We start from the raw sequence: 16,079 nt of genomic DNA, 5'->3' as shown, positions 1-16,079 counted from the left end.
TTTTTTAAATTAAGAAAAGTGACAAAAACCTATAAAATTCTATTTAAAAATCTAGTCAAATCAAACTATCAAATTAATAAATAATACATCAAATCAAATTATAATTATATTTAAATCCATATTTCAAAATTAAAGAAAAAATCAAATATTCTTACACATTTGTTAGTTTATTTTAAATTTAACAAAATTAAAATTATTAAGATGAGACAGATTAAAAATATTTAAGAAACTGAACCAAAATCTGGACTTCATTCCCAAGTCTTGTAAGCCTGTACCCCAAATTCTTAAAGCGAGACAACTTAGACCTCACTCCACAGTATTAAAATCATTTCAAATGGTTTGAGGTGTAATTGCAAATATCCATCGTAGTTGACTGGTGACTCTTCCAATTTACTAAAAGAAAAAAAAAAAATCCTATAATTTTGGTAAGTCATTTCAGTTGAGGTAGCGATGAGCGTGCAAATAAAGATGCAAATTCAGTGAAGCCCTAAACCCGATTTCAGTTTACTCCTTCGACGCAAATTAATTGAAAGTTTGTTCATACAACAAGAAACCTTTTTTCTTTTTCTTTTTTTAAATTTATTGTAAAACCTCGACCTGAAGAACCGACACCGTCGTCCCTACTCTCTCTCTTCTCCACGACGACTTGTCGAAGACCGACACATCAAAGCTTCTCTACTCTACCTCCCTCCCTCCCTCCATGGCCGATAAAGAGCCAGAACAAGGAACTATGGCCACTGTTTCACCTCAAATTGCCTCTCCTATTCCTTCCGGCGAGCATACTGTTTGGGCCGATGTCTCGCCTCTTCTTGAAGCTGCCTGCCAAGGTTTCTTCTTTCTTTATTTACTTTTTTTTTTTTTTTTTGTCATTTGATCACACATTGTGATTGCTCCCTTTCACAACTGAGATGTTGATTGCTGTGTTGTTATTTATTATGTTTTGTGCGAATGTTTGATATACATCATTTAGTGATTTGATTAGCTTACGGTGTGGTGAACTGTATTTGTTTCTTAAATCTTCGTGGTTGATACAATAATTATGTATAGCATTGTTTGATCGCTTTATTAGTTTTTAGACTAAAGCATTGCTATTTGGCTTTACAAGCAAACGAGAGAATGTTAAAGCAGGAAAATGGAATTAATTTAACTTAAATGGAGGCTTTCTGATAATTTATCTGTGTGAGGAGGTAAACGATTGCTAAGGTTAAGTTTCCACAATGATTTTGTTTGTTGAGCAATTTATCTTGGAGATAGTTTATTGATTTTTATAGTTTGTGCTTTCATAACACTGGAATACGTTATCTGTGTATAAGTATAAATTCATTATTTTGTTAATTCATCGTTTTAGTTTTCTACTAATAGACTATGATTGTTTGTAACTCCTTGATAATCTTTTTTTGTTCTTCTCTTTATCAACTTGAGCAACCCATTTTTGGATTTCATTTTGCTTATAACCATCAATTAAAATATATCTTGTTTCAGATCTTCAAGATGGGGAACTTATTCATGGGGAGACTTTCAATCTTTTTTCTGCCATGTCTGCTTTAGAGGTACAGCTTCATAGTTTAATATATAAGAAAACTTATATGCAACAGCATAAAACAAATATTTGGTGTTTTCTGTCACATTCATTGTGTACTCATAATGGTTGACAGGTTTCCACCACTTTGTATTTGTTTTATTTATTAGCCATTATATGGTATTGTTTTTTAATATCTATGAGACCATACTCTATGGGCTGATGCTACTATTTCTATGTATTGACTTCTATACATAAATTTATTTGCTTTTCATATGTTCAATAGTACGATTAGAAGTGAACTTCCTATGTTCTGTATTTCTTGCAGCATTTCCTCACATTTTAATGTTTTATTTATCGGCCTTCCTGTGGTTTAGTTTATCTATGTGTATGAGATACTGCAAATTCGGGGTGGACGTTGTCTAGTTACAGCCTATCAGACTGTTATACGGAAGGTGGCATAAATTTTCAACTAGTTATATTTGAACTTTTCATATGTACCACTCCTTGATATTAGAAAATCCTCAATCTCAAAGCCCTTGTATTTATGGTGAATGCCTGTAGTTCCCTACTCCCAACAAGTTGTTGTATGGGATTGTGGAGCTATTTTCATTATACTATTTCACTTGATTTACTTTTTCTCCCATTTTATACCCACATATTGTTGATTGTTTTGAATTTTCCTTTTTAGTAGATAATGGATCCAAAAATGGATTCGGGTATGATATGTAAGTACTATTCTGTTGATGAAGCTATTGAGAATGGTGCTGCTCCAATTCCTCTAAGCTTTGATAGAACGGTTGATGTTCAGTGCACTATTGATATCATGGACCATCTTCTATCTTGTGAGGTACTCCCTTTTCCAATGTGCTTATTGTGACCCTAAGTTTTAATTCGAAACAAAGATATTATTTTTCAATTTATTGCATGACGTTGTCTTGGTTGTTTTGAGAATTGTGCATTCAGTTCCCTACAAGAATTCCTGTGCATATGAAGAGACTCCAGGCAGTATGCCTTCCCCCCCCTCTTTATTTTTTATTTTCTACTTTATTTTTATTAGTATTGGAAATGAGCATGTTTCTCTACTCTGATGATTGTTATGAGAACTTTTCTAATTTGTATTGACAGGTTATTTTGTTCTTTCTATTTTAAACACACCATTTGGGAAAAGCATACAAGTGACGTTAGCTTCTTTAAACAGCATCATTTGTATTGAGCCATTTGGAAAATAAATGCTATTTGGGTTATCATTTTGATGTACTTCTCACTAAGTAAATGAAAAGAATTTCAGTTTACCAAAAAAATGACCCTCTCCATCTTTCATTCTTCCTCTCAAATGCAACTTCCAACATAGATAACCCTCATCCTGCAGGCCACAAGTCGTGGGCTGGAGCTCCTGAAGTGTCAGCTCCCTCTTACTCTAAAATTTGATTGAAGCATCACTAGTGCTCCTGTGGGAACTTAGGGTGGACCAAACGCTGGAACAAGCTTAGCAATGTGAGACCATGGACTTATTGGAAGAATAATTGTGCGAATGTCCTTGTGTGAACTTTCCAATGTAGTCCGTTCCTTTTTGTTCTTCTTTTTTTTGCTAGCAATCACTTTATTCCAAAGAAAATTAGGTTTCCAAAGAAACGGCCTTAACCATACGCAATGGAGAACAATGTTTTTCTGTTTGATGTTTCCATATACTTCCAATGTGTAAACATTCATTCGTATGAGGAGGACCACACTCCATCTAAGAAATGACTGGACTACCCCTTGGTGCCTGAAGGGGAGGCTGGAGAGAGAACCATCCTTCTTTTCCTATATATATATATGTATATATACGTATATTAATTATTTTTTATTATTATTTGTGGATAATGAATTGTTTAGGTGATATTTGCAGGCACTGTATCTCTGAGTTTGAAGTGAATTTTGTTTCTTGAATATAGATTAGGGAAATAAGATACTAGATACATAAAAGGCCCTTTGGCTGTTGATTCGATGCTATGTCTTTTGGAGATTATATGATGCTATGTATAAAGGATATTTTATTGGATACACTCTCTAAGATCCGTTGCTTCTATTGAGGCTGTGTTTAATGGTTGAGGAGTGTGGTCAAGTTCCAAATATACATTTCTACCAACAAATAGAAGTAAAGTACATATGCTTTCTTTTTATAGGGTCCTATACCCATATGACATCTAGTAGTTACACCTGCAGTTTAATTTTTTACTTTTTTAAGTTTCTCCATTAATTAAGCTGTGACCTTGCATAACAGGCTACATGGCATAGGGGTCACTCATTGGCACAGACTGTCTTCTCGTGCATTTATCTTCTGAGGCCTGACAGAACAAGTTCACATGCATTATTGCATTCCTATTGCAGTGTCATACGTGCAACTTGCAAGGCAGTTATTGCAGTTGTCTCAGATGCCCGAACACATGAAGTAAAGTACTCAAACAGCTCTTCGACTCTACTTTTCTTCCTTTCAATTGAATGTGTTCTTAAAGGGTTTGTATTTTCATTAAAATTTTACTTTATGGCATAATAATATGTGGGTGGGTTAATCAAATGAAGAAAAATTGAGAAATTAGCGCGATAAATTGAAGATACTTTATGGAATGCCCCTATCTTTCTTAGTTTGAAGCATCGTCCTTTACTATTTTCCCCAAATATCTGTAGTCATTATCTCACCCTTTTTTCACAGGAAGAGGATCTTTTCATAATGGCATATGGTCTTCCTTTGACTGGGGATGGAGATGACAAATGCTTATCAATGCTAAACGCTGTTGAAGAAACAATTTGCCGCCAATTGCGGGCTTGTAAATCCCCATTATTGAAAAATAGAGCACCAGAAGGCAATCTACTCATTCCCTCATTCGGTGCTTAATAGTTTAGTTTATTTAAAAGTCATAGTGGTGTATTTTGTTAGATAGACCTGATCTATGTGTATAGTGCCCAGAAAAATATCTTTCTAGAAAGTTTTCCCATGAACATTGAATAACTAAAGTTTACCAGTGGACTTGTGTATATAAAATAGAGGCTGGAATGACAGAAAAATGAGAATTAGCTCCATCAAGATTTTTAATTTCAATGTTCAGTGACTTTTTTTTATCATTGTTTTGCATAGTATTATTAATAAGGAGGTCAGTGGTCATGAATCATTTTCCCCTTTTTCTGTCTGATATATGTTTGTGTGTGTCTATACATGTATGTGTGTGTTTCTGTAATGATTTATTTATTTAGCTTTTCAACAAGAAGCAAGTAGGTCTTTCAAAAAAAAAAAAAAAAAGAAAAGAAAAAGAAAGAAAAGAAAAGATAACAGAAGAAGCAAGTGGGTTACCAAAACCTAGAAGAAGACTACACGAGAGATGGAGCTTATAAATTCTGCAATTTATTTGTAATCACTGATAGGACAATTGGTCATAGAACATCCCTTGACCTAGATATGGTTGTTGAACTCGTAGTATAGCCAAATAGGTGGCCATTAGCTACTGAGTTTGAGCACATTTTTCCGAAGTGCTTTCACCTTTTCAATTGATCAATGTCATTTCAAATCCACGGTGGTTAAAAGCTCCCCCTATCATTTGAAGCTTTATGTCTTCATTATTTCTATTTTTCCCATTTCTATGGAACTGCATCTGCTTGCTAATTTTGGGATCTCAATATTCTTTTTGTACTTGCCCTTTTTACAGATGTAGAGCCGTTACAAAATTCTTTCGATCTGGAAGAGCACTACTGTAGGGCTCTGTTATGTCGCCTGCGCTTCCGTAAGGTCTTAACCAGTGTATTCTATTGGTCAATTTTTCTTTGGATTGCTATCTTGCATGTAACCTTAAGTAATGCATGCTTAAGTATGAGGTTGACTTTTGAGATGTTTACATGGTAATGGTGTTTGTCTTCAAGATTTCTTTATTAGCAAGCATATTGACCATCTATCATGATTGAATCAAATCCTTGTGTATCTTATCAAGTTGATGATTCTTATTTCAAAAGATAATGTTGTCTGTTTCATAGGCTAATATGGTTATCTAACGCATGTAAAACTTGGGCGAGTTGGAAAGTTGATGAACTTCTAAATCTGAGAGAGAGGAATGATCGAGTGTTTAGAGGTAGGAAAAGGGACCAAAATGAGGCCTGGTCTTTAGTGAAATTTCATGTGTCCCTTCGGGCTTTGGTTTCGAAGGTTTTCTGTAACTATTTCCTTAGTACTTTACTTAGTTGGAACCCTTCTTTTAGGTGGGTGTTTTTGTGAGCTTGTTTTTTCTAGATGCCATTGGATTCTTTCATTTTTCTCAATGAAAGTTGTTACTTTTCTCAAAAAGACCTTTACAAAAAGAATATAGGAAGATGAAGCAGGATAATAGGAACTCATGTTTCCAGTAAAAGAAAGAAAAGAAGAGAGAAAGAACACTTAGGGAAGGATATAGGATTTTTCTTATGAGAAACACTCCATCATAATTTCATTGATGGTGTGGAATTACAAAAGAGCAATAGGTGTTGTGTGGGATTACATAATGGTATTCTAATGTGAAATAAGAGATGTAAGGTCATAATCATTAAAAAAAGGTTGTGAATTTACAGCAAGAAAGCGATGTATACAAAATGTAATAAAAAAGGAACGAATTATGTCTCTCTATCTCTATAGATACAATGATTACATTCATGCTGGATGAGCCAAAATAATGCTTTGATGTTGAAAGTCCACACGATTGCTTTGTTATTCTTGAACGGATGACCAATAAGAAGCATACCCAAGAGGAAAAGGGGTCATTTGGGAAGACCACTTGATAGTTGAAGCACAACAAGATTCTCACACAAAATGATTGAGCATAGTCACAAAAGACCAGTACGTGCATAATGGATTGACCACGTTGGTGGCATAGAACACACCAGTTTGGGGCAGACACGATCCAAGAAGCCTTTTTGATAAGAACATCAATCATTTTAATGCTTCCACGATTGACCTTCCATAAGAAGAACCACATCTTTTTGGTAACAGGACCTCCCAAAATAGTCTTACATAGGAAAGCATTCTGATCAATGCCACAAGAGGCAAGGTGATGTGTGAGCAATTTTTAAGTAAATTGGCTAGATTTGTCCAGATTCCATCTCCATGTGTCATCGACCGCAGGCCTATTTGGGGGAAATAGTAATGTTAATAATACGGACTATTCAACAATCTCAACATCATTAAAGTTGCATCTCAACCTAAGGTCCCATGCTTCATAAACAGAGTTCCAGTGAGCAATGGAGGCTTCCAGCAAGGATATAGGACTCCAAATTATATCATAAAAAAGACTAAATAACTATCTAGAGGGGATTAGGGATGAGAGGCTCCTAGGCCCAAAAAGGAGGAGCGAAGCAGTTGCATAACTTTCAGCCAAGTGCTATTTCATAAAAATCTGTCATTTAGTTTTACATTTTGTGTACTTGAATAGGTGCCTAATCTAATCTATGAAATCTACATCTATGTTCCTGGTGATGTACTTTTCATTTTCAAGCTATTTTGTTTGGACCTATTATTATTACAATTTTTTTTATTAGACACAATTACTTTCATTGAGAAAGAATGAAAGAATACAAGGGCATACAAAATATAACCTACCCACAAAAGTGCCCTTTGGAGAAAGGGTCTCCAGTTAAGAATAATGTTGCCCAGTGAATAATTACAAAAGGTTTTTGAAAATGAAACCCAAAGAGACATGAAACTTCACCAATGACAAGAGATCACTAGGATTCTCTTTTCACACCCTTAAAACACTCTGTTATTTCTTTCCCCCCAAATATCCCATAACAGAGAGCACACCCAGTGAGCTACAAGAAACACCTCAGAGAGCGAAAAAAACCTATTTTATTTGATCCTTTTTCATGGGTATCTCATTTGTGATGGGTTTATTATTTATGATGCACTAGTTCTGGTCACTGAATGCTTTGAAGTCATTTGTATTGGCTCTTGTCTACTTGTCAACTGGTCTTGTCCCATTCATTTTCACCACGTTTACATGCCTAGGTTGCAGTGTGTTCATGGTCCAGTTCAGGTTTTCTGGGAAATGGGGAAGGGGTTGTGGATAAACTAGTGCAGTCCATATGAAGTAGGAATTTTTTTATTATGTAAGTTCCTTTATGAAATTTCTTATACACCTGTACACAGGTGCAGAAGATGAATATGTGCAAGCTTTTAAATATGCTACTTCCTTATTAGCAACATGATGGTGCTGGTCTGTTCTTTTCTCCTACGTTATATGGTCTTGTTTCCCATCTAAAGTATTGAGATAGAAGACATTTCTTAATCTTGTTTTATTAGGGAGGTTTGTCTCCTTTTATCTTAAGTCATCACTTTAGCTCTAGATGTTTGCATTTAGTTTGTACTATTTATATTGTACAATCTGCTCTATTTCAACCTTTTTGCTTTTCTTTCAGCATTTCTACCATGTCCTTACGTGTATGAGGCGGCCTCAGGGCAGAGGTTTGGAGTTGGCAAGAAAACATATAGCTTCCTGTTTGTTGGAACTAGACTTGATCCGCAATTCATCCACTTTTCTTAGCAATAATAGTTTTGGCAAAGACGATTCGGAGGATACAACAACTGCTTCAGGCCGTCAACCGCTAGGATTTGATTCTAGTTTGAACTGTAGATTGTCTGCCCCTACTCCACCACGTGCAATCAAACTACTTAGTTGGAAAAAAGTGAGAAAATTGGACCTATATTGTAGACTTAACTATAACCGTTTATCATATGACATGGTGTAATTTCCTAGCAGGCATTAGATTATTTTGTGAAGCTGCTCCGTGACCTAGATAATATATGTTCGTATTCATTGGACACATTTCTGGAAGGTGTTTTTCGCTTTGTGGTTCAGTTCCAGAAAAGCCAGCCTGATTTGGTTGCTAGATCTCTCCTTCAGGTTTGTTACATAACTTACATTTGGTTCCTCTCTATTCCTCTATTGCATAGTTCATAATTGATGATTGTGTACTTTTTCTCAAAGAATTGAAGAGAGATTTAGGAAAGACTATGGTTGATGAATGATGGTTATGTATCTTGTTTATTCAATAATTTTCCAGTTATGATTCAATGGGTTGTTGGAAAAAACTATATTGTTTGAAAGATAATCAAATATTCTTTACTGCAAAAAGCTCCAATATTCTTGCTGCTAGGTTACCTAAATTCATCATGATAATAGGCTTGATATTGATTTGAAATGATTGAAATACGTCCTTTTATGTTCTTCTGACAAACACACACTAAGTCTTGTGATGGACCAGGATGATTATCGACTGTCCGTAGTTGGGTGAACTGAAATTGTCCAATCTTTTAACTTGCCTCAGCCATCTCAGAGAACCATTAGTGGAAAATATTTCCACTTCATAATTATGAGCTCATTGCTTTTTTTTCTTGTAGTCCTGTTCCACATTTTAATTGACTTCGTTGCTTCAATTAGATCGTCTTTTTGAACTCTCTGCATAATCTTGCAACTCAACTTTGTTGGGGAAATATAATCAAACTTTGTAGGCTGGAGGTGGTGTTGAAGACCTATTCGTGACTTCCAGAGCTTTCAATTTTTGTTAATGAAATTTCCCTTGCATTATTTAAAAAATGTTCTAAGTTTCAAAGAAAAAACTATACTAATTTAAGGTTCTTGCTAATACGTGTATTATTTCTAAATTCTCAACTACAAAAGTTCTTGATCAGTTCCTTCTGGTTCAAGATGGAAAGCTCTACGGTAGAGATCCTCTATATGCAGTGATCACTAAAGCTGCAGGACTGCCAGAATCTGCCAAAAACCATGAAAATCTGAAGAACCAATACATTGTACAACTAGGACAGGTTTGGATGACAATTACTATGGTTTTTCTTTTCTTTATTTTTTTTTTGGTCTAATTTTAAAGGCCCTTTGCTGTTTTAAATGCCTGATTCAGTTCCAACATCTTTTAGTGGCTAAATGTAATAGCTCCATTACATGTTTTCCTTTATGGGGAGAGAGGAATGACAAGTGTTTAGAGGTGTGGAGAGGGATGATGTTGATGTTTGGTCCTTGATGAGGATCCATGTTCTTTTCGAGCTTTGGTCTCGAGGACTTTTTGTAATTATCCTTTAGGTAGTATTTCACTTAGTCGGAACCTCTCTTTAGAGGGGTATTATGGGCTTTTCTATTGTGGGTATTGTATTCTTTCATTTTTTTTCAATGAAAGCAGTTGTTTCTATAAAAAAATTTGATGGTTTTTACTCATGTATGGAAGTCTATCTTATACTTAGAACCGCAGTTCCAGTAATGTTCTAATTTCTTGGATATTGCTTTTCTAAAAGTGTCATATATCAACTGCAAATGCAGTTAGTGATAAATTTGCTCAGGGTGCTTTGCACAAATTCTGCATGGCAAAGACGCAAGCTTGGTAAGATATTACAGGACTGGCGAGTTATCTACATGCAGGTCTGTTAATTTCTCCTTTTAAGTTTTGAAACTTCTCTTCTGTTGCTTTTGCTTCCTCTCATACTTCGAGTTTCTGAATTCTGCTAATCATTTATGATTATGATAGTTCTAAGGGATTCATAATCTATGTAACCTTGTTATTGGGAAAGCAGTGTGGGATACAGATTTATGTTTGAACAATGCTGTTATTTACAAAAGTTGAAAACAATACTTTAGTAGCCTGATGACTTTGCAAATTCATGTCTTACATATTATTGCCCAAGGATAACTTCATTAATGCCTTTGGGATCAGTGTTATATAATGAAACATTCTTTTCCAATGACCTCCGAAAGATGCTCACAATATGCTTTTTCCAAAAGAGCAGGGGAATGTTTTTTACAATGTGAGAAGAAAATTGATACGCAGCCATAGAAAATGAAAAATCAGGAAGTGCTTTTATGTAATAAGCCCCGCTCCTTGAAGACTTGGAAGCACCCATAATATCTTAATTTTTAACAATGACTTCAAGAATGCTGATGTTCTATAAATATTGTTTTGGCAGATGGAGATGGCTTTCAAAAAGGATATTGCTGAAATCGTGAGCATATCAAATGGAGAGGTACATTTCTACTTTCAATTATTTGTGTGTAAGTTAGGTATATCTGTTCAATTTTTGTCCAACTAAAGTCTTCATAGAAAGACCACCACCAGAAGTTTGATGGGAACCTGAATTTGCAACGGAAGGTGATAGAAAGATAAAATTGACATGATAAAAGAAAACACAATACCCTAGCACTTCCGAGTTCTGAGGGTTGGACTCCAAACATTATTTTCCATTTGCTGTCACTTTCAACTCCTTCTCTCTGGCATTACTTTGTAACTTCTTGTCAACAATCAACTTTCAAATGATGAATCTGCCCTCCTAGTATTTGAACAATATCTCCAATGTCTACCTACTAATAATGCTTACAAAGTTCTAGTATGCGGATTGCATCAGCGAGGAATATTGCCATTTGTTATTACAGCACTCTGTAAACTGATGTACTACAATTGATGTTGCAACAGATACGTTTGTGTATTTATTGAAGTGAAAGCGTAATGTTTACATGCACCCCAATGAAAACCCATCTTTCAAACGCATTCTTCTTTTGAACTCTCTTTTCCAAATTTTTGCTAGCATAGCCGTATTTTCTGCTGTGTTATTTTCACAATTTTATGTTGTCTTATGTGCAAGTAATCTAATGACCCTTCGATGCTGTTTTCTTTGAACTTTCTACTTAAGGTCACCATGTTGAGGAATAAATATTTGGTATTGCAGAATGCATGGATGAAGATTTTCCAACACATCCTTATTTGGGTAGAGGAGCAAACGTATTGGATTTCTTCACGGTTCCTTGTCTTAGGTTTCGAATTAGAGCTGTACTCACCCAGTGATTATTGCATGGTATATTGGTACCTTTCTGTTGTTTTAATCAAGCTCGTGGAGAAAATACATCTGAGAGCACTGATGAACAATGAAACTGGTGAGTTTGCAAACTTGGCTGCCGATATCTATCATAATTTATCTAAATTAATGCAAAGAAACATTCTAGGGACAAAATTACAATGAGCTTTATAGCTTCCTAAGGAGACACGTTTGGGAAAAGTAAACACAATTGATGGTGTCTAATACTATTCCCATCTTTTATCAATCAGGTAAACGAAAAGGAAAGAAAAAAGGAGCCTCAAAAGATATTGGAAAAGATTTCCGAATTCCACCAGCAGTGTCATTCCTTCAGTGCCAAGTATGTCTCGCTGAAGGGCTAGTAATGGTAAGAATACTTTGCTTATTTTACTTTGGTCAATGTCGGGATGTTCCATTTTCTCTATCAGTGAGCATGGAAAATGTCCTTCCAAGTTCTTCCAGGTGCTTGAGATTACTTCGATTAAAGAGTGAGCCTAAAGAACCAATAACGATTGTTATGTTAAGTTTATAGTTCAATATAATGAAGATGTTTAAAGGTAAATCTATTGGTTGGGTCAAGGTCATCGAGTGTAGCAAAACTTGAGAACAATCCACAATTTGTGTCCAGAATTCTTCGGAGCCACGTAACTTGGACTTCTGTACTCCGGTTGTTGACTGCAAAGAGCAAAGTAGCGGCTTGGAGACTAGCTTCCAGCTGCAAGTGATCTTAATTCTTACCTAGGTAGCTGTAAAATTTTTAGGTTTTCGACTAGGGCTGTTTGATAATGATTTGTGTTTGTTTTATGCATTATTCTTAGAATTGCTAATTGGGACTGCCGTGTTAGACATTTAGGCCCTGTTTTTTCACATTAATTTTTATTTGTTTTCTTTCTGGTTTTTTATTTTCCAGGAGCAGAAATATATTCGGTAGCCATTATTCAAATCCAAAATGGCATAATTTCTATTATCTTACTTTTACGATTCAATTTTCATGTAGACTCATTTTCAAAAGAAATATTTTAGAGTAGACCAGTATATATATAAATATCAAGTAAACTTCTGTTTCTTTTTAGGAGAGAGAAAGTAATAAATGACTATATAAGAAACAAAGCAAGACATTAAAGCAAGAAATGGGAAATTGAAATGCTGCAATAAATGAGTTTTAATCAAATCTTTCAGATGCTTGCGGCTTTGAGGAACGAACATATGATCGCACAGAGTCCAAGCCCCTTCAATAGCGAGTATGAGGTAATGTTATTCCTTAACTTTATTGTAAAGCCTTTAAACTGGATTTAACTTCAATTTCAATCGTTCTTTAATATTAAATGAGTGAATTATGGTGGTTGTTGCAATTACACCACTTTCAATTGTAAAAATTGGGCTCTCAAACTTCTACTAATGTTTAAATTTTTCCCTCAAACTTGAAATACTAGTAGAAATTAGACCCCAGGGATAATATTCCACCCTCAAACTTTTACGATTGATACTATTCCTATAATAATACAAGTTTGAGGATCTAATTTTAACATTTGTATAAGTTTGAAGGCTCAATTTTTATAATTAAAAGTTCAATTGTATAATTGTTACGACCACCACCATAGCTTAGAGGTGGATTTTGCGATTTGTCCTAAAATTGTTTAATCAAACCTTTCAATTAAAAGCATAAATCAAAGCTAAATCTTTACTGTTTCTCTGAATCATTTATTAAATCTAATACAAGTAACAAATTACATATTCTTATGCAGAGATTCTTTCAACATTTTGAGCTTCTACAAAAGGCTTGCATTCCCGACAACATTACATACGATTCATACGAGCAATCGACTCGCTTGGCTCGCATTTCTGTGCGTATTTTAAATTTTAATGGAAGTATGTACATTAATGTATAAGAAACTCAAACTCTCCTTTTTACGTTCTACAGAACCTGGTTACATATAATTGCTTTAAGGATGCCCAGAAGATTGCAAAGGAATTGAAGAGTAGCTTTTCAAACGACCCCGAAAAACTTGTCGAACTCCGAAGGATCGAGCAAGTCGCAGAGCACAACAGTGTTGCCTTGAACCTGATCCACAAGGTAGGGGGCCTTGACCCGTCCTTGAAGATTTCATTCGAGTTCAATCACCACCCATATTTTGGTACCGCTCTGGTTAAAAGATCTTGATGCTTTTTGATCTCTATCGGTCTGTTTTCGCTCGTAAGGTTACTTAGTCGGAGATTTTGCAGCACAAAATGTTTTAAAGGTAATGAAGCCGAAGCAGGCACCCTCGTTTGGCACCTTGAGCGAAATTTATGTATTCTTTTATCATCCCATTTTCTTATACCATTTGTAATTCATACTCTTCTAAGGTAATAAAACATATAGTCTCAGTTTTGATTTCAATTTTTGATTTTGATTTTTTATAATAATATAGTCAGGGTAGGCGATGAAGTTTTGGTAGAATCTTGGAATAAACATGACTTTTTTGCTAGGTGTATATAGACTATAGTTCAATTATAACAATTTTTATTTTAATTTTAGTCAACTTTTTTATCATTTAAAAATAGCTGGATCATGTCCTGGATTTTTTTATTTTTTTATTATTTCTTTTTTTAAATAGAATCATATTTACGTCTGTACTTGGTTAACAATTCAATTGGTAAAACTAGGACAACAAATTTGAGTTGTAGGAGTTCAACAACTAATCAAAGAATCCCATAAAATCTAACCAAAAAAGGCAACCCATTAAAGATTTCCAACCCAGCTTTGAAGACTACAATCATGTAAAGTACAAACAAGGAGACCTCTGTCATCTTGAACGTTGCATTTGGGACCAGCCACCGACGAATTTTGCATGCTTTCAATAGGTTCGAGCTTCACTTCAATTTTACGCACTTCTTTTATATATATATATAAAGAAAACCGATACAAGAAGTGTAGTTGATAAAATAACTACAAACTTTCTAATTCCTTGATCCAAACACTCACTTTATTTGAAGTGATCTATTAATTTATTTATAAGTCGTTTAATGTTAGTTTAAAAGATTTAATCAACCCTTATACCATAATGACCTTCATGTTTCATTAAGAATATGACTTACTGTGTTCCTAGCTAAATTGAAGAGAACACAATTCATATGGGTATTGTATAAGTACATAGTTGAGTGAGATATCAAAGGATCGAGTGAGAATAATATGAGTAGACTCAGCAAATCTTTATCTAACCTATTTGATTTCTTGATAAATAGAGATATTACCAACCATGATGAGCTTAGAAAATATTAACGTGAATAACATATTATAAATAGATATTTTCACATGTGTTAAAGAATTTTGTAGTTTTACAGAAATAACATAGTCAAAATTCAATCTGGATTCACATAAAACAAAGAACACAACAAGACAAGTAAAAATTATGGTGTATTTCCTTTTTGAAACAGTCTAAAAGTTTGACATTTATCAATTCTTTTGGTTGAAGAAAAAAAAAGAGGAATCCAGAAAATAATTTAATTGGTGGCAAATTATTAAAAAGAATCTCACATGATTTCAAGAGCATCAACTTTTCTATTTATTCTTTGGTTTATAGTATACTACTATCATCCCCTAATTTTTTTCTATTTTGGTCCATTTTTGCTATTTACTCACAACATTCATTTTCAACTCTCCCATACTATTATTTTTATTATTATTATTTTCAATTCACCCTAATAAGTTTAAATATTCATTTTGTTCCATTTTACAAAAAAATAATTATCTTGGCCCCTTCAAAAACTAAAAGAAATGAAAACAAAGTACAAAAACAAAACAATATACGAAGATCAAAATAAATTATAATTAAAAAACGGAACAAAAGTAGTATTTGTATTAAACTAAAAAATTTCATATTTAAATTAGAGTTAAATTTAGTGTTATTGATACGACGTTTCATTTCAAACAATCGAAACAATTAGTATTAAAAAAATATTAAAATTAATTTGAAAATATAAGAATTGAGTTGAAAATGTGTGTCATTGCCATATATATATGTTTGTGAAAGTTTGTTGGAGGGTCCATGATTGCATCCACAATGATTGAGTAAAATTAAAATAATATGAAAAGGGTAAAAATGTAGGGATTTGTCGGTGGGGGATTGTAATTGAAGGGTTTGGAAGGGGGTGTTGTGTTGTTGGGGATTTGTGTTGATGATAATATACATCGGAACCGACGTTTGGAGTTAGTGATGTGGATGAGCTGTCCGTCTCTTATTCCTACGCCAAACCCAAACCCTTTCTTCCCTTTTAAATAAAACACCCTATCAATATTAGCTTTTTTATTTTATTTGTCTATATAAATTCAAAATAGTACTCTTATTTATTATTATTAGCTTTCTTTAAAAGAAAATACAACTCTTTCTTGCTTGTTGGTCCAAAGCATCTGGATGATGACCATAAAACAAAAATCAACATTAATAAACTATAGCTTTATTTGATTATCAACCAAATGGACCCACCTATTCAGTTTACATTCTGTTCTAATAACTTTAAAACAAAAAACACTATGTTATGTCTTTCCATTAGAATTTAATTTACTTTACTTTCTTTCACATTTGTTTCATTTTAATTTTTGTGCTTCAAAACAATTAATTTTAGTTCGAATAGTTTTAGTAAATCTTACCGATAACTTTTATTGAAATGGATCGAATAATTATATTTTTATGGAAAATTTAAAACACAATATGTAAATAAACTTTTAAAATT

The 16,079-nt window shown here is 33.9% G+C and overlaps 1 protein-coding gene across 3 annotated transcripts; it reads left to right on the top strand.

The window, feature by feature from the left end:
- Positions 1-281: 281 nt before the first annotated feature.
- Positions 282-13,746, top strand: LOC101209071 (N-alpha-acetyltransferase 35, NatC auxiliary subunit). Of its 3 annotated transcripts, none has more exons than XR_004216829.1 (16): positions 282-827; positions 1,483-1,550; positions 2,214-2,369; positions 3,786-3,953; positions 4,215-4,365; positions 5,203-5,282; positions 7,931-8,197; positions 8,272-8,415; positions 9,204-9,338; positions 9,844-9,942; positions 10,485-10,541; positions 11,241-11,445; positions 11,618-11,733; positions 11,995-12,108; positions 12,546-12,614; positions 13,112-13,161. XR_004216829.1 is itself a non-coding variant. In XM_004150483.3 (16 exons), the coding sequence occupies exons 1-16, from the start codon at positions 701-703 to the stop codon at positions 13,525-13,527; spliced, it is 2,181 nt and encodes a 726-aa protein (XP_004150531.1). In that variant the 5' UTR covers positions 300-700; the 3' UTR covers positions 13,528-13,746. The 3 variants fall into 3 exon arrangements, 2 of the variants coding, with proteins under 2 accessions (XP_004150531.1, XP_011655351.1); XM_004150483.3 differs by lacking the exon at positions 11,995-12,108 and adding an exon at positions 13,288-13,746 and having other exon boundaries at positions 300-827; positions 13,112-13,210; XM_011657049.1 differs by lacking the exons at positions 282-827; positions 11,995-12,108 and adding an exon at positions 13,288-13,746 and having other exon boundaries at positions 2,211-2,369; positions 13,112-13,210.
- The last annotated feature ends 2,333 nt before the right edge of the window (positions 13,747-16,079 follow it).

Source organism: Cucumis sativus, chromosome 1 (genome assembly GCF_000004075.3).
Source record: "Cucumis sativus cultivar 9930 chromosome 1, Cucumber_9930_V3, whole genome shotgun sequence".
NCBI lineage: Eukaryota > Viridiplantae > Streptophyta > Magnoliopsida > Cucurbitales > Cucurbitaceae > Cucumis > Cucumis sativus.
The sequence above is the reverse complement of the archived record's forward strand: the minus strand, read 5'-3'. Positions and strand labels throughout refer to the sequence as shown.

Bases quoted from the DNA above. Each gene is read 5' to 3' on its own strand.
- LOC101209071 (XM_004150483.3), top strand. From the start codon at position 701: ATGGCCGATAAAGAGCCAGAACAAGGAACTATGGCCACTGTTTCACCT. The intron at 3,954-4,214 runs GTAAAGTACTCA...CTTTTTTCACAG, and splicing joins CAGATGCCCGAACACATGAA to GAAGAGGATCTTTTCATAAT. The intron at 12,615-13,111 runs GTAATGTTATTC...ATTCTTATGCAG, and splicing joins CCTTCAATAGCGAGTATGAG to AGATTCTTTCAACATTTTGA.